The sequence below is a fragment of the Cetorhinus maximus genome, chromosome 12 (genome assembly GCF_964194155.1).
Source record: "Cetorhinus maximus chromosome 12, sCetMax3.hap1.1, whole genome shotgun sequence".
Taxonomy (NCBI): Eukaryota; Metazoa; Chordata; class Chondrichthyes; order Lamniformes; family Cetorhinidae; genus Cetorhinus; species Cetorhinus maximus.
This window is the reverse complement of record NC_135890.1, coordinates 64371380-64396576: the sequence shown is the minus strand read 5'-3', so window position 1 is coordinate 64396576 and position 25197 is coordinate 64371380. Positions and strand designations below refer to the sequence as shown.

At 46.9% G+C, this 25197-nt stretch overlaps 1 protein-coding gene across 1 annotated transcript in view; it reads right to left on the bottom strand.

The window, feature by feature from the left end:
• Window positions 1-25197, bottom strand: part of LOC144687161 (tRNA (32-2'-O)-methyltransferase regulator THADA) — a 173443-nt gene that overhangs the window by 127099 nt on the left and 21147 nt on the right. The window contains exons 5-7 of the mRNA XM_078552901.1: window positions 15927-16124; window positions 14651-15368; window positions 579-731 (exon numbers count right to left, since the gene is read on the bottom strand). Of these exons, the coding sequence (XP_078409027.1) occupies window positions 579-731; window positions 14651-15368; window positions 15927-16124 (1069 nt within the window). The remainder of the gene's footprint in view (window positions 1-578; window positions 732-14650; window positions 15369-15926; window positions 16125-25197) is intronic.

The window sequence follows — 25197 nt, the reverse complement described above, 5'->3', positions numbered from 1 at the left end:
CAGGTCCCTCTGTACTGCAGAGTTCTGCAACCTCTCTCCATTTAAATGATGTACTGCTGGGAAAGAATCTCCACTCCAAATCAAACAGGACAGTGAGGTTGCAAAGAGTCTGGTTCAGCCTGAGATAGTGGCTAGGGACAGGGATTAAATAAACCTGCACTGTGGCATGGGAGAATCTGAGAACTACCAGGTGACCAAGTAGCCTCAATGGGAAAGGCAGAGCAAGAGACAGAGATGTAGATATCTAATCCCAGGGTACAGGCTAACAGAAAAGGAAATCGAGTTCAGCAAGTTCACAAGACCTGGCCAGAAAATGGAACCACATTGAGGTGAATCCTGAATTTGAGGTTTAAGCTATGCTGCAGACTGTATCTACACAGAAAGCACCAGCTGTGTGGCCCCTGGGTTTAAGATGCATTGAACTTGTACCTGACAGAAGCTGAGCTACTAGAGAACACCCAGCAAGCTGAGACCAAGAACAACTTGTGTACTCATTTCCTGAAGATGCTAAGGGTTGTTCAACAGGAACTGGGTAGCCTCCCTTCACGCATCAAACAAGAATTGTTCATGTTCCTTACGAGGTGGCTGTCCCTTTTTCTTAGTCGGGCTCCAACTGTCTGTACAAGTCTCAAGCAGTGCTTCCATCAGCAGTAAAGCTGTCTTCTTCCTCTGGTAGTTCAGGCTCGGCAACAGAGAGGTGACACTCAGCTCCAGCAGCCACTGTACAAAACCTGCAACAAGCCAAGCAGCAGGGGTCAGCACTGTTCCCAGCTTGTCCACAGCCAGTGAGGGACAGGGGGTGGGGGACTGGGGACAGTGAAACAATAACAGATGGGTGGGGATAAGTTGAGGAGCATGTACGGGGCATGTGAGACAATTATAGGAAACGTATGGGACATGTACAGTGGTTGGGGTGATAATTATGGGGATATGTATACAGAGTGGATAGTAATGGGGGCTAGGTAGAGGGCACTGGCTGAAAATGATGGGGACGAAGTATAGCAGGGAACAAAGATGTAGGATATAAATGGGGTGGGGCTGATAAAGATCGGCTATGCCAGGGGGCTGTGTAATAATAATGCAGCTATGTACAGGGTACTGTGTGATAATAATGGAGCTATGTACAGGGGGCTTATGATAATAATGGAGCTATGTACAGGGGGCAGTGTGCTAAAAATGGGGCTATGTACAGGGGGCTGTGTGATAATAGTGGAGCTAAGTACAGGGGGCAGTGTGATAAAAATGGGGCTATGTACAGGGGGCTGTGTGATAATAATGGGGCTATGCACAGGGGGCTGTGAGTTAATAATGGGGCTATGTACAGGGTACTGTGTGATAATAATGGAGCTATGTACAGGGGGCTTATGATAATAATGGAGCTATGTACAGGGGGCAGTGTGCTAAAAATGGGGCTATGTACAGGGGGCTGTGTGATAATAGTGGAGCTAAGTACAGGGGGCAGTGTGATAAAAATGGGGCTATGTACAGGGGGCTGTGTGATAATAATGGGGCTATGCACAGGGGGCTGTGAGTTAATAATGGGGCTATGCACAGGGGGCTGTGTGTTAATAATGGGGCTATGTGTTTATGGTGGTAAGGTTTGCTCAGTAAATATACCAGAAGGATGTTGGATTCTTAGAGAAAGTGCATCTCCTCTTTCTGCTGTTGATACAGAGATCTGTTAAGCATCACTCTTCAGAGAGGCTACAGGCAGCTCTGGAATCTACACAGAGTGTCAGTACCTACTGGATGCTGAAGGGTGTGACAATTAAAAAGAACCTGCTCTCTCCTGGCAATGTCAGCAGAGCTCGCTGAAACTAAAGCAGTTGCTGGAATTTGAAATAAGGACAGAGTTGGGAATGCTCAGCAGGTCAGACAGCAGTTGGTGGAGAGAGGTGAAGGGTTAGGTTAGCATAACAGGCTGATAACCCTTAGACCTCGATTTAGTGAAGAGTCACAAAGCTAAAATGTTAACCTAATCCTCCACTGGCTGACCTGCTCTGGCGTTCCCCGCATTGTCTGTTTTGAGCAGTAATGAGGAGCAGGAATCTGCAAAAGGTCACTTGTGTTGCCCTGACTGAGATCAGGAAACAGAACAAAAAGCAAACTTGGATTTCAGCAAAAAAAAAATCTAGGCAGACACTCCAGCACAGGTGAGAAATGAAACCAAGGCTCTGTCCACCCTCTCATGCAGGTGTACATAAGAGAACCTATGACTATTTGAAAGAAGAGCAGGAGAATTCTGTCCTGTGTCCTGGCCAGTCTTTATTCCTTAATCTACATCTCAATAAAGCAAAAATTGAAATTGTTGGAAAAACTCAGCAGGTCGAACAGCATCTGTGGAGAGAAAGACAGAGTTAACATTTTGAGTCCGTATGACTCTTCTTCAGAGCATAAGCTCAATAAAGCAGCATATCTAGTCATTATCACATTACCACAAATATTCCCAATCTCAATGATGGGGAAGCCCAGCACATCAGTGCAAAAGATAAGGCTGAAACATTCGCAACAATCTTCAGCCAGAAGTGCCAAGTGAATGATCCATCTCGGCCTCCTCCGGAGGTCCCCAGCATCACAGATACCAGTCTTCAACCAATTTGATTCACTCCACGTGATATCAAGAAATGGCTGAAGGCACTGGATACTGCAAAGGCTATGGGCCCTGACAACATTCCAGCAATAATACTGAAGACTTGTGCTCCAGAATTTGCCATGCCCCTAGCCAAGCTGTTCCAGCACAGCTACAACACTGGCATCTACCCGGCTATGTGGAAAATTGCCCAGGTATGTCCTGTACACAAAAAGCAGGACAAATCCAACGCGGCCAATTACCGCCCCATCAGTCTACTCTCCATCATCAGTAAAGTTATGCAAGGGGCCATCGACAGTGCTATCAAGCGGCACTTGCTTAGCAATAACCTGCTCACTGATATAAAAACAAAAAACTACTGCGGATGCTGGAAATCCAAAACAAAAACAGAATTACCTGGAAAGCTCAGCAGGTCTGGCAGCATCAGTGGAGAAGAAAAGAGTTGACGTTTCTGCTCACTGATGCCCAGTTTGGGTTCCACCAGGGCCACTCAGATCCTGACCTCATTACAGCCTTGGTTCAAACATGGATAAAAGAGCTGAACTCACGAGGTGAAGTGAGAGAGACTGCCCTCGACATCAAGGCAGCATTTGACCAAGTATGGCATCAAGGAGCCCTAGCAAAACTGGAGTCAATGGGAATCAGGGGGAAAACTGTCCGCTGGCTGGAGTCATACCTAGCACAAAGGAAGATGGTTGTGGTTGTTGGAGGCTGATCATCTCAGCTCCAGGACATCACAGCAGGAGTCCCTCAGGGTAGTGTGCGAAGTCCAACCATCTTCAGCTGCTTCATCAATGACCTTCCTTCCGTCATAAGGTCAGAAGTGGGAATGTTCGCTGATGATTGCACAATGTTAAGCGCCATTCGCAACTCCTCAGATACTGAAGCAGTCCATGTCCAAATGCTGCAAAACCTGGACAATATCCAGGTCTGGGCTGACAAGTGGCATGTAACATTCGCGCCACACAAGTGTCAGACAATGACCATCTCCAACAAGAGAGGATCCAACCATCACCCCTTGATGTTCAATGGCATTACTATCACTGAATCCCCCACTATCAACATCCTGGGGGTTACCACTGACCAGAAACTGAATTGGACTAGCCATATAAATACAGTGGCTACAAGAGCAGTTCAGAGGCTAGGAATCGTGCGATAAGTAACTCGCCTCCCAACTCCCCAAAGCCTGCCCACCATCTACAAGGCACACGTCATGAATGTGATGGAATACTCCCCACTTGCCTGGATGAGTACCAGGACAAAGCAGACCACTTGATTGGCACCACATTCACAAACATTCACTCCCTCCACCACCAATGCACAGTAGCAGCAGTGTGTGCTATCTACAAGATGCACTGCAGGAATTCACCAAGGCTCCTTAGACAGCACCTTCCAAACCCACGACCACTACCACCTAGAAGGACAAGGGAAGCAGATAGATGGGAGCACCACCACCTAGAAATTCCCCTCCAAGTCACACACCATCCTGACTTGGAAAGATATCACCGTTCCTTCACTGTCACTAGGTCAAAATCCTGGAACTTCCTTCCTAATAGCACTGTGGGTGTACCTACACCACATGGACTGCAGCGCTTCAAGATGGCAGCTCACCCACACCTTCTCAAGGGCAACTAGGGATGGGCAACAAATGCTGGCCCAGCCAGCGAAGCCAACATCCCGTGAATGAATTTTTAAAAATGAAAGGTGCTATACAAGTCTTTCTATTACAAACCTGGGCCACAGGACCCTCAGCCCTGCACTGAGCAGATTTACCATCTGAGGCAGCAGGGCACAAATAATGAAGGACCCTGTTCAGATTTTCCATCTAGGCCTGTATTCAAACTCAGGCATTGCCAAACAATGGGGCACAAGGGAGATCCCAACAACTGCATCACTCCTGTTTCCACTTTTTCCTCACTTTCTAGCCTCCTTTTCAATCCTCCTAAAGCACTCAACCCCTCAGCATACCTCCTTTCATTTCTCCCTCTCAGGTACTCTGCCCTCCCAAACCCCTGCCCCAGCATATCAGCAACCCTCAACCTACCTATTCTCCTGCCACCAGCCCAGGCTTGACTCGCTAATCCTTCAACTTAGAACCATAGAAAAGTTACAGCACAGAAGGAGGCCATTTGGCCCATCTTGTCCATGCCAGCCCAAGGACACCCAGGTGCCCTTTCTAATTCCACCTTCCTGTACCCGGCCCATAGCCCTGCAGCTTACAGGACTTAAGGTGCAGATCCAGGTACTTTTTAAAAGAGTTCAGAGTTTTTGCCTCTACCACCAACTTGAGCAGCGAATTCCAGGCACCCACTAACCCCTGCGTTAAAAAGTTCTTCCTCATGTACCCCCTACACCTTCTGCCACTTATCTTGAATCTATGTCCCCTGGTTCTAGAATTCTCCATCAAGGAGAATTTTTATCCTGTCCACTCTATCTATTCCCCTCATAATTTTGTACACCTCAATCAAGTCACCTCTCATCCTTCTTTGTTCTAAGGAAAATAACCCCAACCTATCCAATCTCTCCTTGTAGCTACACTTTTCTAACCCTGGCAACATTCCTGTAAACCTCCTTTGCACTTTCTCCAGAGCTATTACGTCCTTCCTGTAATGTGGTGACCAGAACTGCACACAATACTTCAATTGTCACCTCGCCAGTGTTTTATACAATTCCAACATTATATCCTTACTTTTATATTCTATACCTCTGCCAATGAAGGAGAGCATTCCATATGCCTTCTTTACAACCTTGTCTACTTAAACTGCTGCCTTCAAGGACCTGTGTACTTGTACGCCAAGATCTCTCACTTCATCTACCCCTCTTAGTATATTCCCATTTATTGTGTAATCCCTGTAACTGTTTGACCTCCCTAAACGTATGACCTCACACTTCTCTATGTTAAAATCCATCTGCCACTTTACCGCCCACTCAACCAACTCATTTATATCGTTTTGGAGATTATGGCTATCTTCTACACTATCCACTACTCGGCCAATCTTTGTGTCATCTGCAAATTTCCCAATCGTGCCCTCCACGTTCACGTCCAAATCGTTTATAACACAAACAGCGAGGGTCCCAACACCGAGCCCTGTAGAACACCACTTGAGACAACTTTCCATTCGCAAGGACATCCATCGACCATTACCCTTTGTTTCCTGTTACAAAGCCAACCTTTTATCCAGTTTGCCACATTACCCTGAATCCCATGGGCTTTTACTTTCCTGACCAATCTGCCATGTGGGACCTTGTCAAATGCCTTGCTAAAATCCATGTACACAATATCCACTGCACTACCTTCATCAACCCTTCTGTCACTTCCTCAAAGAATTCAGTCAAATTTGTGAGGCAAGACCTTCCTTTAACAAATCCATGCTGATCATCCCTGTCTAGTCCATGCCTTTCCACATGACAGTTAATCCTATCTCTCAGGATTGATTCTACTAATTTGCTCACCACCGATGTAAGACTAACTGGCCTATAATTGTTGGGCATTTCCTTTGATCCCTTTTTAAACAATGGAGCTACGTTTGCATTTCTCCAGTCCTCCAGTACCTCCCCTGAATCTAGTGAAGATTGGAAAATCATCCTCAGGGCATCTGCTATCTCCTCCCTGACTTCCTTCAGCAGCCTCGGAAACAATCCATCTGGCCCTGGTGACTTATCAACTTTCAAGGTTTTCAACCCTTCGAGTACTTCCTCTCTCTTTAGGACTATCCCATCCAATACCTTGCAGTGTTCCTCCTGAACTACTATATCTACATCCTCCCTTTCCTTTGTAAAGGATCTCTTGGTATCCTCCAAAAACCTCACTAAGGCACTTATCATTGCCTCTTTATGAGCAGCTACTCTAATGGCCCCATTCTATTCACTTGCTGAACTTCCCTCCTCGGTGTGCCCCCCCTCCTCCCCCACTCTGGGAGCTAATCTTTCTGACCAACTTCCTGTCCCACTCACCCTTGTGCAGTCCCTGCAGACTGTGCTAGCAAACTAGCTCTCACCACCCCTTTCCACATCTCCTTCCAAAATGTCCATTCACTTGTAAACAAGGCTCCTGCCATCCATGGGCTTATTGTCGATGATCACTATGACATCATGGTGTTGACAAAAACCAGGAGCCATTAATGGCACAGAAGGAGGCAAGATGTGACAAGTGAAGTGCCGCAGAGATCAGTGTTGGGGTCTCAAATATTTACAATCCATATCAAAAACTTGGATGATTGTATGGTTGCCAGATTTGTTGATGACACAAAGATAGGTAGGAAAGTAAATTGTGAAGAAGACATAAGGGATGGGATTTTCCAGTCCCACCCACCGCAGGACCAGAAATTCCCGCCTGAAGTCAATGGATATTTGGCTGGTCTGTTAAATTTTTTGTCTCGCCTGTGACGATTCCCACCACAGGTAGGACTGGAAAATCCCAGCCAAGGAGTCTGCAAAGGAACATGGATAGGTTAATGAGTGGGCAAAAATTTGGCAGATGGAATATAATGTAGGAAAATGTGAAATTGTCCACTTTAGGGAAAAAAAATAGAAAAGCAGCATATTATTTAAATGGAGAAAGGTTGCAGAATTCTGAGATAAAGAGGGATCTGGTTGTCCTGGTACGTGAATCTCAAGAAGTTAGCATGGAGGCACAGCAAGTGATTAGGAAGGCAAATGGGATGTTGGTATTTATTGCAAGAGGAATGGAATAGAAAAGTAGGGATGTTTTGCTACAGCTGTATTGGGCGTTGGTGAGGCCACACTATGTACAGTTTTGGTCTTCTTATTTAAGAAAGGATATAAATATATTAGAAACTGTTCACTTGACTGATATCTGGGATGGGGGGTTGGGTATCTTATGAGGAAAGGTTGGACAGGCTGTGGCTGTATCCATTGGAGTTTATAAGATTGAGAGGTGGTCTTATTGAAAAACATAGGATCTTGAGGGATCTTGACTGGGTAGATGCTGAAAGGATATTTTCTCTTGTAGGAGAGACTAGAACTAGGGGCAACAGTTTAAAAATAAAGAGTCTCTCATTTAGGACTGAAATGAGAAGAAACCTTTGCTCTCAGAGGGTCATGAATTTTGGAACTCTCTTTGTCAGAGACCACTGGAGGCAAGGTCATTGAATATTTTTAAGGCTGAGGGTGATAAATTCTTGACTAACAAGGGAGTCAAAGGTTATTGGGGGTAGGCAGAATGTGGAGTTGAGGCCCAAATCAGATCAGGCATGACCTTATTGAATAGCAGAGCAGGCTCAAGGGGCCGAAAGGCCTTCCCCCGCTCCTAATTCGCGTGTTCATATGAGGCTATTTGGCCCATCAAGCCTGTGCCAGCTCTCCAAGGAGCAATCCAGTCATTCCCTTGAAACCAGCCTCGTGCACAAGCTCCAGGTCATTACCACTCTGCGTCAAAAAGGTTCTTCCTGATATTCCCCCTGCATCTCTTGACCAAAACTTTATATCTGTGCATCCTAGTATTTGTATAAAAAGCAATTTTTTTTTCTGTTATTCATTTACAGCATGTGGGCATCCTGGCTAGGCCAGCATTTATTGCCCATCCCTAATTTGCCCTTGAGAAGGTGATGGTGAGTTGCCTTCTTGAACCGCTGCAGTACATGTGATGTAGATACACCCACATTGCTGTTATGAAGGGAGTTCCAGGATTTTGACCCAGCGACAGTGAAGGAACGGCGATATATTTCCAAGTCAGGATGGTGAGTGGCTTGGAGGGGAACTTCCAGGTGCTGGTGTTCCCATCTATCTGCTGCAACTTGACCTTCTAGATGGTAGTGGTCGTGGGTTTGGAAGGTGCTGCCTAAGGAGCCTTGGTGAATTCCTGCAGTGCGTCTTGTAGATGGTACACGCTGTTGCTAATGTGGGTTGGTGGTGGAGGGAGTGAATGCTTGTGGAAGGGGTGCCAATCAAGTGGGCTGCTTTGTCCTGGATGGTGTCAAGCTTCCTGAGTGTTGTTGGAGCTGCACTCATCCAGGCAAGTGGAGAGCATTCCATCACACTCCTGACTTGTGCCTTGCGATGTTAGACAGGCTTTGGGGAGTCAGGAGGTGAGTTAATCGCCGCAGGATTTCTAGCCTCGGACCTGCTCTTGTAGTCACAGTATTTATATGGCTAGTCCAGTTCAGTTTTTGGTCAATGGTAACCCCCAGGATTTTGAAAGTGGGGGATTCAGTGATGGTAATGCCACTGAATGTCAAGGGGCAATGGTTAGATTCTCTCTTGTTGGAGATGGTCATTGCCTGGCACTTGTGTGGCATAAACGTTACTTGCCACTTGTCAGCCCAGACCTGGATATTGACCAGGTCTTGCAGCATTTGGACATGGACTGCTTCAGTATCTGAGGAGTCATGAATGGTGCTGAACATTGTGCAATGATCAACGAACTTCCCCATTTCTGACCTTATGATGGAAGGAAGGTCATTGATGAAGCAGCTGAAGATGGTTGGGCCTAGTATACTACCCTGAACAACTGCTGCAGTGATGTCCTAGAACTGAGATGATTGACGTCCAACAAGATGGTCTTCTTTTGTGCCAGGTATCGCTCTATCCAGCAGAGAGTTTACCCCCTGATTCCCATTGACTCCAGCTTTGCTACAGCTCCTTGATGCCACACTTGGTCAAATGTTGCCTTGATGTTAAGGGCAGTCACTCTCACCTCACCTCTGGAGTTCAACTCTTTTTGTTTGATTCCAGATTTGTATTGAATTCAAATTCCACTACCTGCCATAGTGGTATTCGAACCCGGATCCCTAGAGCATTACCCTGGGTCTCTGGATTACCAGTCCAGTGGCAATACCACTGCGCCACAGCCTCCATTGTCCACCTCATCTAACGCTGTCATAATTCTGTACATTCTATTAAATCTTCCCTCAATCACCTTCGCTCCAAGTAGAACAAACCCAGCTTCTCCAACCTAGCCTTGTAGCTAAAATCCCCCTATCCCTGGAACCATTCTGGTAAATCTCCTCTGCACCCTCCCAAGAGCCTTCGCATCCTTCTTAAAGTGTGGCGACCAGGATTGGACATAATACTCTAGTTGTGGCCGAAGCAGAGCTTTATAACAGTTCAGCATAAATTTCCTGCTTTTGTACTCAATACCTCTATTTATCAAGCACAAGATCCCACATGCTTTGTTAGCTACTCTTTCAATATATCTTGCCACCTTCTCAGATTGATGCACATGCACTCCCAAGTCCTCCTGTCCCTGCAAACTCTTTAGAACTGTGCCATGAAGTCTATATTGCCTCTTCTTATCACTTCTGCCAAAAGGCATCACTTCACTCTTCTCTGAATTAAATTCCATCATTCACTTGTCTGCCCATTCTGTTCACCTATCTATGTCCTGTTGTAGACGTATGGTATCATCCTCTCTGTTTGCCATTCTCCAAGTCTGGTATCATCAGCAAATTTTGAAGTTTTACTCTGTTTTCCAATATTGAAGTCATTTATGTATCTCAAAAAAGCAGTGGCCCTTGCACTGACCCTTGGGAAACACTAATGTCTCCCATCCTCAAGTTTGAAAAATAGCCATTTACCACGACGCACTGTTTCCTGTCCTTAAGCCAATTTTTATCCAAACTGACACTGAATCACTGAATCACAGTGCAGAAGAGGCCCTTCGGCCCATCGAGTCTGCACTGACACATGAGAAACACCTGACCGACCTACCTAATCCCATTTACCAGCACTTGGCCCATAGCCTTGAATGTTATGACGTGCCAAGTGCTCAGCCAGGTACTTTTTAAAGGATGTGAGGCAACCCGCCTCCACCACCCTCCCAGGCAGTGCATTCCAAACCTTCACCACCCTCTGGGTAAAAAAGTTTTTCCTCACATCCCCCCTAAACCTCCTGCCCCTCATCTTGAACTTACGCCCCCTTGTGACTGACCCTTCAACTAAGGGGAACAGCTGCTCCCTATCCACCCTGTCCATGCCCCTCATAATCTTGTACACTGGCCCTCCTTTTCCATGGCGAACAATGTTGTTAACCGGCCTTTTATGTGGTACTTTGTCAAATGCTTTTTTAAAATCAATACACACAACATCTGTTCCATTTCCTTCATCAACCTTCTCTGTTGCTTCATCAAATAATTTAATTAATTAGTCAAACATGATCTGTCTGTTACAAACCCATGCTGGCTCTCCTTAATTGACTCAAGTCTCTCCAAGGTGCCTGTTGATTTTTTCTCCCTGATTGCTTCAAAAACTTTACTCACCCTTTCTTCAATAAGGGTGTCGTGTCTGTCACTCTCCAATTCTCTGGCACATCCCTGTATCTGTGGAAGGTTGGAAAATTATGGCAAACCCTTCCACTATATCCATCCCCACTTCCTTTAGTGATGGCATTATCTGGGCATTCATCCGAGTCCCTCTCAATAGTCACTGACTAAAGTTGTAGTTAGTTAGGATGTGCATGCATGTAACGTGTAACTGAGTGAATAAGTATAAAAGTACGTAAAGAAGATTTAGGTTCCAGTATCATCCTTCACCATCCAGCTTTCTGGAGTAAACCAGTCATTGCTGGATGGTGAGGACAGGCAATGTTAATGCTGATCCTGCTGCCTGAGGCTGAGGGTATGAGAGAGAGCATGGGAGAGAAAGAATAACACTTAAATCAAGGGGTGGGTGCTTGGTGCACTCTTTTCTTCATGACTGTTATTGTAAGTGGGGTGAGGAAAGAAGATGGAGGCAGGAAGATTGTGAGGGTTGGTGTGTGTGTGTTCCTGAAAATCGTCTAGGTCACACACCCTAATAAACCCTCCTCCCTCATTGTCCTGCCCTGGACAGCTGGAGCTGCCTGGGTGAAATTTTCTTTCTTGAATCCCATTAATGAAACCTGGAGGACTGTGCCTGGCCAATTCTGGCTGTCCTGAGTGAAAAGATGCTCTTTTGAGGTGAGGGACCTGGCCAGGTGCTGCAACTTAGTGGAAATCTGGCGAAATCTCCATCCTGACTCCAGCACTTTCCCTTTTGTGAAGCCTAGAGGAGGAAGGTCCAGAATTGACCACTTTTACATTTCTCAGGTTATGTGTCTTGCATTCCAACGGCTTCCATGTAGCCAATGCCATGCTCGAACCACTGTCTGGTGTGGGCAGTGTTGGTTCTATTCCGCACACGGATAGGGTCCGTGTACTGGCAACTTATCATCCAGAGGGGTGATCTCTGCTTAAGAATCAGCACTAAATCTCCCTCCTCAGCATGGTCAACAAGATCTTTGTCAGGGCCATGTCTGCTCGCCTTTGCATTTTGCTGGCTCACATGATCCACCCTGACCAGCCCTGCATGGTTCCGGGCCAGACAATCCACAACAACATCCATCTGGTCCAGGTTCTGCTTCAACATTCCCAGGGTCTGGTCTGTCAGTCTTCTTCCTTTTCCTGGATCAGTAGAAAGCATTCAATAAAGTGGGTCACGAATACCTGTTTGGGACCCAGTAGGTATTCTGGATGCATTTCGTCACCCAGATCTGACTTTTCTGTATGCCACTGCAGAGTGTTTGATTATGTTTAACAGGTCCTTGACTATGCCCCTTCGCTCCAGGAGGGGAATGCATCGCATTGTTATCTGCATTGGAGTCTTTCTTGCACTTCTTACAGAGGAGGTTGACGAGATCTGGCTCTCCGTTCTGTCCTGCTGTCAGGAGGTATCAGTCCCTGGTGGGGGGTTTCTCTATGCAGGAGTCCTCCCTTTGTCCATCAGGGATTTAGCGCGGAGGGTTTTACACACAGCAGGCCTGTGTCATAGATGGTTAAGCCAATTTACAGACTCCAGGGCCACCTCAAATTTATGTAACCTAGGAGTCCATCTTTCATGTTTATACAGAGTGTGTGAGGCTGCTGCTGCTCTCCCATTACCTGAAGGAGCAACTACTCAATTTCTGGTTGCACTTCAGTTCCATGCTCCTGATCTTTGGCCACCCAGTGCCAAGTGGGAAGATAGGAGGACCTCCTCATGGGATTAATCCTGGATTTTGAAAGGGCTTGACATGGTGCCTACTGAGATGTTGTTTCCGCTGGCTAGAGAATCTAGAACACAGGGGCATAGTCTCAGGATAAGTGGACAATTATATAGGACTGAGCTGAGGAAAAATGTCTTTATTCTGGGGGTTGTGAATCTTTGGAGTTCTCTACCCCCAGAGGGTTGTGGATGCTCAGTTGGTGAATATATCCAAGGCTGGAATAGGCAGGTTTTTGATCTCTTAGGGAATCAAGGGATATGGAGAGCAGGCGGGAAAGTTGCATTGAGGTAAAAGATCAGCCATGATGTTCTCGAACAATGGTGCAGGCATGTGTGGTCATTTGGTCTACCCCTCCTATTTCTCATTCTAATGTACTTATGTATGGCCCTCATTTCTGCTCCATTAAGGGACGCAGGCTTGGATGTATATGATGGACAGCTGGTTTAGCAATCCACCGTCAGATCTGGCTAGACCGTATAAAGCACTATCATGTCCTGCTCTCATCTTCTAAAGCTGCTCCCTCCAGGATCAGCTTGAAATGCAAAGAAAACCCCCGGCTTCTTTTCACTACTGCAAGCTGTTTTCCTAAACCTCTCTCCTCCATGATGCATGGTTGACCATACCATCCTCCTCTGCAGCACTCCGCTGCTGTCCAGCTGCGTGGGACTGCTCTCACCTGGTTCCATTCTTATCTATCTAATCATAGCCAGAGTATCACTTGCAATGGCTTCTCTTCTTGCTCCAGCACCAGTACCTCTAGTGTCCCCAAAGGATCTACCCTTGGCCCCCTCCTATTTCTCATCAATATGCTGTCCCTCAGCGATATCATCCGAAAGCACAGTGTTCGTTTTCACATGTACGCTAACAATACCCAGCTCTACCTCGCCACCACCTCCTTCGACTCCTCCCCTGTTGCTAAACCATCAGACTGCTTATCCAACATCCTTTACTGCATGAACAGAAATTTCCTCCAATTAAACATTGGGAAGATTGTTTTCAGTCCCAGGTCCAAACTCCATTTCCTAACCACCATCTCCATCCATCTCCCTGGTAACTGTATGAAGCTGAATCAGACCACTCGCAACCTTAGTTGACATATTTCAAACTGAGATGAGCTTCTGATCACATCTTTGACATCACCAAGACATGAAGACCAAGACACTATTTCCACCTCTGTAACGTCTTCCGAATCCACCTGTCTCAGCTCACCTGCTGCTGAAATCCTCATTTGCCTTTATTCCCTCTAGACTTGACTATTCCAACACACTCCTGGCTGATCTACCTTCCATTAACTTGAGGTCATTAGAAACTCTGTTGCCTCTGTCTTAACTAACACCAAGTCCTATTCCCTATCTCACCCCTATGCTCATTGACCTGCATTGGCTCCAGGTCAAGCAACAGCTTGATTTTTAGAACTCTCATCCTCGTTTTCAAATCCCTCTTTGGCTTTGCCCCTTCCTATCTCTGGAATCTCCTCCAATCCCACAACTCTCTGAGATAACTACGCCTTCCGGCCTCTTGAGCATTTCTGATTTTAATCAACTCCCAAGTCCCCAAAGCTCTGGAATCCCTTTCTAAACCTCTCCGCTCCATGTCTCTTCTCTCTTCCCTTAAACCCTAGCTCTTTGCCCAAGCTTTTGGCCAACTGCTCTAATATCTCCTTATATGGGTTAGTGTCAAACTTAGTTTGATAAAGCTCCTGTGAAGTGTCTTGGCCCGTTTTATTCCATTAAAGGCGCTATATAAATACACGTTGTTATTGTTGTAGTTCATGTTGTCCGGGTGGAAATCCCTGACACGGGAGGCGGTGGCATAGTGGTATTGTCGCTGGATTGGTATTCCAGAGACCAGAGGTAATGCTCTGGGTCCCAGGTTTGAATCCCACCATGGCAGACGGTGGAATTTGAATTTAATAAAAATCTGCTGTCCTTACCTGGTCTGGCCTACACGTGACTCTTAAAATGCCCTCTGAACAAGGGCAAACAGGGATGGGCAATAAATGCTGGCCTAGCCAGCGATGCCCACATCCCATGAATGAATAAAAAAAACACTGCTCTACTGAAAAGTTATGCTGACAATGAGTAACAACAAGTGTGACTTACCAATACCCTCGGTTACAATGGCCGCTGGTCCTCGGACACCTTCCCCTGTCTTCTTGTTGTTGTGTGATCTTCTCTGTTCACGAAGGTGCAGAAGACAGCTGTCTCTGATCCTCAGCAGGGCTTTTTTCACACTGGCCTGAAGCAAGTGTCTGAATGAAGAGGAATTGCAATTCAAGTTGAGAGGTAAGAACTCTTTCAGGAGACTCAGGGCCCTTGGGCTCAAAGCTTGGTTGGTTTTAGGGCTGATGCATAGCAGAGAGAGAGCACGGAGGCGGACATGGTCATCCAGGCAATGCAGGGAGGCCCTCAACTTTTTCAGTGTGTCAGTGTCCATGGGCAGGGACCCAGAAATGATCTGCTGAGCACTTAATAGGGTGATCCAGCCAAGCTGATGCCCAGGGCAGCCAGTATCAAATGCCCTGGACAGTATGTGGAAGGATGCTGGGAAGATCCTCAGTGTCTGTACTAGGAGGTAATTGGCTGTGTTCTGCTGAAATAATGGGAGGTTGGAGGATAACGCCTTAGCCAGTATCTCCAGCCACTGCTGGGCCCAGCTCTCTGCCAGCTCTTGTTCAGATAGGGCTCCCTGGGTCAAGGTGCATTCCAACCTGTACTGCTGCAGTATTGTCCTGTAGAGGTCCGAGGCTGGTGAGCACAGGTGCTTTGTCGAAAGGCAGTTGAACAAATGTTTGGCAAGCTCTTCATGATCATCCAACACCTGGGAGCAAAACTCTGTCAGAAAAAGGATCAGACTGGACAAACAACTCCCAAATCCCAGGTCCCTCTTCCCCCCCTAAAGACAGCCCTCTAGGGCCATTCTCTGTGGCTGAGAATAAGGCACAACACTGTCAGCAGATTAGACTGTGTGAGTGGAATTACTGAAACCAGCCCCAATCCTGCTGGGGGAAGCTGGGGGATGGGCCAATGATCAGGAACAGAAACTGCAGCTTTAACAGGTACAAGATGGGACAATGACTAGGGATGGGACCCCAGCTCTGGGGTGGGAGATGCATTGACTGGGGATGGAAATCCCAGCTTAGCGGTGGAGGGGGAACAATGATTGATGATTGAAACACCGTCTCTAATTAGGCAAAGGGTGGTGGGTGGTGTGGAAGTCGTGGATACAATGACTTTATGACTCTATGACAATCATTGGAAACAGGAAGAAATTACTGGACACATCAGAAGAAAAGGCTCATGGGGTTGGGGATGTAACACACGGGTTGGGGATGTTTCATGACTCTATAAAAGCCCGAGCAAGCAATTGGATACAAACCTTCTTTGCTCCAAAGCAGGAGACAAGAGAGGAGAGTAGCAAATATTTGGCTTTCACCTGCCACGTGAGGGTCTTGAGACGGTGGAATAAGGACAAATAGAGAGGCAGCTCTACATCCTCAAAGTGGCTGCACTCCAGTTTGTAAATGTCCAAGAGCAGGCGGAAGGAACAGTGAACAGACACCAGCACGCCCTCCACCTGCCGGAAACAAAAACATCACAGGCTGTCGGTCACAAAACAAAACACGCTCTAACGCCACGTTATTCAGCAGCTCTCTGCACAGCCCAGTGTGAATTCAAACATTCTGAGAAAGTCCAAAGCTCTTGAGTCTAAGGGAGGCTTACCTAATCCAGCGCAGCAGCCTGGGACCAATAACTAGCCCAAGTAACTCAAAACTGGGGGCTCTTAGAAGACAGGTACTGCATGGCTCCCTCTACACTGTCCCCATAAACACTCCCAGGACAGGTACAGCACGGGGTTAGATACAGAGTAATGCTCCTTTTACACAGTCCCCATCAAACATTCCCAGGACAGGCACAGCACAGGTTTCGATACAGAGTAAAGCTCCCTCTCCACTGTCCCCATCAAACTCTCCCAGGACAGGTACAGCATGGGGTTAGATATAGAGTAAAACTCCCTCTACAGTCCCCAAACACTCCCAGGACAGGTACAGCACTGGGTTCGATACAGAGCATCATAACGAAATGGGGAACAGGAACAGACCTTCCAGCTCCCCATGCCTGATCAATCTGTCATTTAATTAAATCATGGCTGATCTGTATCTTCACTAAGCTGCCTTAGTTTCCAATCCTTTGACAGCCTTACCCAATAAAAATGTATTGGTCACTGTCATGAAAGCTCCAGTTGTTTCCCAGTGTCCACAGTCTTTTGGGGGAAGAGAATTCTAGATTTCGCCACTCCTTTGAGTGATAAAATGCGCTCTGATTTCACTGCTGATTGGCCTAGCACTCATTTTAAGATTATGAGGTTATGAAAGGACTATGCAAATTCTTATTTTCTTTATGTGGTTCGAATCCCACTCAGTTGTATCAAAGCCAGCACAAAGAATAAACAGCAGCACTGTGGCAGTATCTTCTCCATGGTCTGCAGCAGTTCAAGAAGGCTTATCATCATCTTCTCAATCTCAACGGGCAACAAATGTTGGTCTTGCCAGCACCAACACCTACATCCCAAGAATCAACTTTAAAAAAAGGCTACAAAATCTTTCTTCACACAGGACAACGTTTTCTTTATTCATTCATGGGATATCAAGGTCAGGATTTATTGCCCATCCCTAGCTAGCCTTTAGTAGGCGACAGTGAGCTGCCTTCTTGAATCACTTCATTAGACACACCCACCCTGCTGTTTAGAAGGGAGTTTCAGGACTTTGATCTAGTGACAGTGAAGGAACAGTAAGATGGTTCCAAGTCAGGATTATTTGCGACTTGGATGGGAAAGGGGCATTCCCAACCATGTGTTGTGTTTGTCCTTTCAAATAAAGGCTTGCATTATATAGCCACCTTCATGACCTCAGTATGTCCCAAAGTGCTTTAAAGCCAATGAAGTACTGTGAAGAATTGTAATATAGGAAGCCCGGCAGCCAATTTGCGCACAGCAAGCTCCCACAAGCAGCAATGTGACAATAAGCAGATAATTTGCTTTTGTAATGTTGATTGAGGGGTAAATATTGGCTAGGATACCAGTGAGAACTTCCATGCACATCTTCAAAACAGTGGACTGGATTAAATTGAGGCAGCAGGGATCCTGCCCACCGGCTCACCAGCTCCGCGTCACTTCTTTTAGGGAAGACCTGCCATATTAAATGCCTGACACTTAACTGGACAGCAATAGGCTTACCTCAGGATCAAGGATCCTGTAGCCAGAAGCCTCACCCACCAAGAGCTGCTGGCCAATCAGAGGTTGGCAGCTCTATTGAACTGAAGCGTCACCAGGAAGGCGGTGGCCGCTGCCAGTATGACACCCACCCATGTGGGTAGTATTGTCGCTGGATCTCAGCCCACAGGTCAGTGATGGTGGTATGGGATTTAGGGAGGGGGTTCGGCAGCAAGGGCAGGGATGGTGGCACTCAGTGAGTTCCCCCTTCCTGATGTCGGTTCCCTCAATCAGGCATTGAGTGGCCTTGGACAAGGGACCACGCCCCCAGCACGGATTTGCTTGTTGTGTTCCCGGCATTGCAAGCCCCCAATTGCCACTGGGTTAATATCGTCGGCAACGGGATGAGGTCCTTAAGTGAGCATTAATTGGCCACTTAAAGGTCGCAATTGGCAGTAGAACAAGAAGGCCATGCAGTCAAGGACTTACTCGGAATGGAGACAGGAAGGTGGTGGGGTCCGTACCCACCACCCTCCCGTCTGATTAAATGCCCCCCACCACCAAACTCGCCACAAGGGAGGGCATTAAATTTTTCCCCAGTGCCCTGGAATCATTTATGCCCAGTATGACAGCACCTTGGTTCAACACGTCATCCAAGAAACAAACCAACAGTGCAGCATTCACTCAGTACTGCATTAGAGTGTCAGCCTTGATTTTTGTCTACAAATGGAGAGAGTATTCTATCACTCTCTTGAGCCTCGTAGATGGTGGCAGGTTTTGGGGGAGTCAGGAGGTGAGTTACTGTCCACAGTCTCTGACTGGTTCTTGTAGGCAAAGTATTCATACGGCTGCTCCAGTTATGTTCCTAGTCAATGATGACTGCCAGGATGTTGCTGGTGGGGAATTTGATGATGGTAATGCAACTGAATACTTTGGAAAGGTGATTAGAATGGTGATGAATGCTTAAAGTTACAAGCATCAGATGGAGAAGTCTTTATTCACTAGAATCGAAATCAGGTCCAAGAGCTGAGTACAAGAGAAGTCAGTCCAGACAAGTCCGGCACTTCAATTGCTAGTGATGGGAATCCTCCACCTTCTATTTGGACACCTCCAGCTTCATGAGAGTTCAGGTTCCCCCTCCCCCACCCCCACACCCATCTCCAACACATCCCTTACATCTCCTGCCCAAGTCCCCATCCCTATTCCATCCCTCGTAGCATCTGATTCCCAGACTAGTCCTGTTTTTCCTTCCCACACCTTCTGACCCATTCCAGAGCCATTCAATTTTTTTCAGTTCCTGCCACCCACTCCATCCCCCTGGCCACCCACTCCACCTCCCCAGGCCACCCACTCCACCTCCCCAGCCACCCACTCCACCTCCCCAGCCACCCACTCCACCTCCCCAGCCACCCACTCCACCTCCCCAGCCACCCACTCCACCTCCCCAGCCACCCACTCCACCTCCCCAGCCACCCACTCCACCTCCCCAGCCACCCACTCCACCTCCCCAGCCACCCACTCCACCTCCCCAGCCACCCACTCCACCTCCCCAGCCACCCACTCCACCTCCCCAGCCACCCACTCCACCTCCCCAGCCACCCACTCCACCTCCCCAGCCACCCACTCCACCTCCCCAGCCACCCACTCCACCTCCCCAGCCACCCACTCCACCTCTCCAGCCACCCACTCCACCTCTCCAGCCACCCACTCCACCTCTCCAGCCACCCACTCCACCTCTCCAGCCACCCACTCCACCTCTCCAGCCACCCACTCCACCTCTCCAGCCACCCACTCCACCTCTCCAGCCACCCACTCCACCTCTCCAGCCACCCACTCCACCTCTCCAGCCACCCACTCCACCTCTCCAGCCACCCACTCCACCTCCCCAGCCACCCACTCCACCTCCCCAGCCACCCACTCCACCTCTCCAGCCACCCACTCCACCTCTCCAGCCACCCACTCCACCTCTCCAGCCACCCACTCCACCTCTCCAGCCACCCACTCCACCTCTCCAGCCACCCACTCCACCTCTCCAGCCACCCACTCCACCTCTCCAGCCACCCACTCCACCTCTCCAGCCACCCACTCCACCTCTCCAGCCACCCACTCCACCTCTCCAGCCACCCACTCCACCTCTCCAGCCACCCACTCCACCTCCCCAGCCACCCACTCCACCTCCCCAGCCACCCACTCCACCTCCCCAGCCACCCACTCCACCTCCCCAGCCACCCACTCCACCTCCCCAGCCACCTACTCCACCTCCCCAGCCACCCACTCCATCCCTTTCCCTGTCAATTGTCTAAGGCCTAAGCACACCGTTCTTAACCGTGCCTACTTCCACCTATGTGATATCGCCTGACTTCACCCCTGCTCTAGCTCATCTGCTGCTGAAACCTCATCCTTGCCTTTGTTACCTCTAGGCTTGACTATTCTAAAACATTCTGGCTGATCTCCACATTCTACTCTTCAGAAACTTGAGGTCATCCAAAACTCTGCTGCCTATGTCCTAACTTGCACCAAGTCCGTTCACCTATCGTCTGTCCTACTTTAGCTCCCGGTCAAGCAACGCCTTGATTTAAAAATTTTCATCCTTGTTTTCAAATCTCTCCATGGCCTTGTCCCTTCTCTCTCACCCCCAGCCCCATGACCCTCTGAGATATCTGCACCATCTAATTCTGGCCTCTTGAGCATCCCCGACATTAATCGCTCCACCATTGGTGGCCAAGTCTTCAGTTGCCTGGGCTCTAAGCTCTGGAATTCCCTCCCAACACCTCTCTGCCGCTCTACCTCATGTTCCATCATTAAGTAGTCCCTCAAAATTACCTCTTTGGCCAAGCTTTTGGCATCTGGCCTCACATCTCCTTATATGGCTGAGTGTGGTATTTTGTTTTATAATGCTCCCGTGAAATGTCTTGGGACGTTTTATTACGTTAAAGATGCTCCATTAATATAATTTGTTGTTGTTGTCCCATCCCAACTTTCTTCTTCCTTGTTCAATCCCTGTCTTGTCCTGTCCCTCTCCCAGATCTGTTCCATCCCATCCTTCATCCCTCTCCCTTCCCAACCTCGCTCCCTGTCCTGTCTCTCTCTCTCCTCACGCATCTTTGTTCTCCTCTCCACCCCTCACTCCCTCCCTATCAATGTGCCCTCTAATTTTTTTCTATTGGATTGAGCGGGTGATTTGTTCAAGTGTGTGGGCCCTTTAAATTTTTTTGCATGGTAACTTAAAGGGGTCTACTTGTGCACAGGTTGCAAAGGAACTTTCGGGTTGCCACATGCCTACACAGCTGAGAGGAAACATTGGTCCCCATCCTCTCTTGATCCTACCCCATGGACAAAGTCAAGGGTTTGCTCACAGGGCTCTCAATCCTGTTCCACATCAGCTCCAATAGTTGGGTAGTAAAAGTCGATTGTTGGTCCAGCAGCCTCCCACCGCGCAGTCTCCAGATCTCAGCAATATTCACCTTTATGGATTTTAGCCACAGAGACAACACTGAAATCAAATAGGACAATGTAAGGTCCCAATCAACATCACATTCCATCATCATTATCATCATCATCATCGTCACACCCCAACCCCAGCACATCCCCAACCTCTCACCATCACAACCCTGTCCCATCACTGTCACATTCCTACCCCACCACCTGAATATATGTATGGAAATGCACAAAATATGGTCAGTAAGGTTGATGAGCTACAAACACAAATAGCCATGGGAACATGATATAATGGCAACATTGGAAACAGTGCTTAAAAATGGCAAGGACCAGACGCTTAGGGCAGAATTTTACATTCGGCAGCGGGGAATGTGATATGACGCGTGATGACGTCGGGACGCATGCCCGACGTCATCGCGCTGTCTCGTGATATTCGTTCGGCGGGAGTGCGCCGGAGTCGGCTGCACACCCATCGATAATTGAAAGGCCTATTAAGGACATTAACGAACTAATTAACTTCAAATTTATGCTGCTCGTCCAGTTGGTGGCCAGGCAAAAAGGCCAAGCAGCCTTTACATTTTTAGGAAATCTCATCCACCAGTGGGATGAGGTTTCCTAAAACTATTACAAATTAAATAAAAACTTTCTTTTGACATTAAAAACATGTCCCATATCATGTGGCACAGTCACATGAGGGGACATGTTTCATTAAACTTTTAATGTGTTGAATGATTTTTTTAAAAAGTGCTTCAATCTCCCTGAGGCAGCTGCACCCGAATCTCCCTCCTCACCCCGCCCACACAGGTAGCGCTCTACCACTCGCGGTCCACACTGGGTGGGCCTTAATTGGCCCACCCGCATGAAATCACGGTGCGGAGCTGATCACGGGTGGCGGTCAGCTCTGCGACTGCCCCCGCCCGCTCCCGCCGAGCCTGCCCCAACCAGTGTGAAATCCTGGCCTTAATATTCAAGGATACAAAGTGTTCAAAAAAAGATATGGAAGAATAAACGGTACCTGGGGTAGCAGGAATGATCAGGAAAGGGTAGTGTTGGTAAGGGAGAATGTCCTTGAGAGGGGCAAGGACAGAATCCATTTGGTCAGAGTTGAAAAGCAAGAAAGGTATGATCACATTACTGGTAATATTCTCATCACCATCATCATGATCATCATGTGTGCTCTGCCTGACCACAGGTCCTTGGCTCATAGTCTTTTCCATGTCTCTCTTTTCATTTGCCAATAACTTCCTTCAATTTTCAAGCCATCTAGCATTGATATTCTCTTCCTCCCTCTCCTTCCTTGAAATTTTCCCTCCATAATGTCTCTTACAAGCTTTTTCTCTTAAAATGTGCCCTACCCAGTCTCTCTGCCTTTTCCTAAACACCTTCAACAAATGTCTTTGTTCATTTACTCTGCACAGCACTTCATCGTTTGTTATTTTTTCTGTCCAGCAGATCCTTTCCATTCTTCTCCAAACCCACATTTCAAAGCTATTTAGCAAGTTGGTCTCCTCTTTCTGTCAGATCCAAGTCTCAGATCTGTACAAAACAGCACTCCAAATCAAGATCATCTGCACAAGTTGCTTTTTGAGTTATTTATTCAGGTTTCTGGTGAGCAACTGTCTCTCCTTACCAAATATGCTCTTTCCCCTTGCTGTCCTTGTTCTTATTTCTTTGTTGCATCTTCCACCTGAAGCTATTATAATTCCTAAATACGTGAATTCTTGCACCTGTTCTCATTCTCTTCCTTCTATGAATATATAAATATTTCTTGGTGATTTTGAAATGTACATCAATTTGGTTTTGTTGATGTCCACTTTCATTCCAGTTCAAGCCTGCTGTTGCCAGTCCGTGTACTAGTTCTTGTAATCCTTCTTCTGTTCTTGCTGCAAGTGCTTTGTCAACTGCAAATCTAACTGATGTTATCATTCATCCCCCAAACTTAACGCCACATAATGTGTCTTCAGATGTTTCTTTGATCATTGTTCTGTATAAACATTGAAGAGGACTGGTGATAAGTACCGTCCTTGTCGAACTTCTTTCGAATTACACATGGTTCTGACTCCCCATTGGCTACTCTCACTGTTACTGTTTGTCCCATGTACAGATCTCTTATGAGTCATCTAACTCTCCAGTCAACTCCAATGTCTTTCAGCACTGTCAAGAATTTAATCCAGTCAACCCAATCAATGCTTTTTCAAAATCTACAAAACAAACATATACTTCTCGTCCAAACTCTAAACTGCCTTTGCTCACTAATCTTATAATGCCAATTGCTTCTCAACCCTCTTCCTCCCTGGAATCCAAACTGGTCATCTCCAATGTAATTCTGCACCTTTCCACCCACTCTTTGTTACAATTCTCAACACAACCTTCAATGCATGGGCAATCAGACTAATTCTACAAAAGTCAGAAAATCAGCATGCCTTTGACTCCTTTCTTAGAGTGATCATTGTTGTTTGTATGAAGTCCTCTGGCCATTCTCCCAATAAGTAAACATCTTTGCACAGCTTAGCAAACACTGATGCCAAGTTCTTCCCCATCTCTTTAACAATTCCATGCATTCTATTCTATTCTAGCTGCTTTTCCAGTTTTTCATCTGATTTATTACTGCTCTTACCTCTCTCTAGAATTTCTGGCCCAATGAAATCAATATCAACATTACTCTTATCTTCTAGCTCAATTTTTTTTAGTTCATTTATGGGATGTGGGCTAGGCCAGCATTTTTTGCCCATCCCTAACTGCCCTTGAGAAGGTGGTGGTGACCTGCCTTCTTGTAGTTCTTCCAATATGCTCTATCCATCTTTTTCTTATTTCATCAGGGTTTGTTAATAAAATACTTCCTCTCTAAGCTGTTGTTTTCAGACCTTTACGCTAATTGTCACTAATCTCCTTTGCTTTTGCGTACATAAGGTCTACCCTTCCCAGTTGATCCACTTCTTCAAGTATATCACACTGCTGTTTTAACCATTACTCTCGTGCCTTTTTTGTTCCTCTTAACTTGTTATTCAAGTGTCTGTATTTCAGCTTGCCTTCTTCAATATTAATATTCTTCCATTTTCTCTGTTCTTCTATCTTTTGCAACATTGCAGTCTGAACCCATAGTTTCTTGATCCTTTTCCCTCTTAAAGACCCCATGGTATTTGCATCTTCTTCTTTGACAGATTCTTTAATCTGTTCCCATTGATCATTCGTGTTGATGGTATCTTTATCTTTTCGAGCAAGTACTTTGTTTTACAAATTCTTCATTTAGTTCTTTCAGTCTCTCTAGGTTCCACTGTTTTCTGCACACTCCACCTGGGATGATCTTCACTTGAAAACTGTTTCCATTTTCACAAGATTATGATCCGAGTCTGTGTTGCCTCCCAGCTCAGCCTTTGAGTTCTTAACACTATTCCTGTATCTTTGTCTCACTATTATATAGCCCAGTTGAAACCCTCCTGTATCGCCAAACATTTTCCATTTATATCCCCTTCTTTTATAATGCCTAAACTATGTATCTTCTTTTTCCAAATCCATATGGTCCTATTTCTTTGTCATTTTTTCCTTCTCCAAGAACACTGTCCCTATCTCCCATAACAATCACACTGTGTGTTGATGGTGGAGGGAGTGGATGTTTAAGGTGGTGGACGGGGTGGTGATCAAGCAGCTGCTTTGTTCTGGATGGTGTCAAGTGCTGTTACAGCTGCACTCATCCAGGCAAGTTCCACCACACAAAAACAGAATTACCTGGAAAAACTCAACAGGTCTGGCAGCATCGGTGGAGAAGAAATCAGTTAACGTTTCGAGCCTTCACGACCCTTCGGCAGAACTGTTCTGCCGAAGGGTCGTAAAGGCTCGAAACGTTAACTGATTTCTTCTCCACCGATGCTGCCAGACCTGCTGAGTTTTTCCAGGTAATTCTGTTTTTGTTTTGGATTTCCAGCATCCGCAGTAGCTTTCAGCTTTTTGTTTTTAAGTTCCACCACACTCCTGACTTGTGCCTTGTAGATGGTGGACAGGT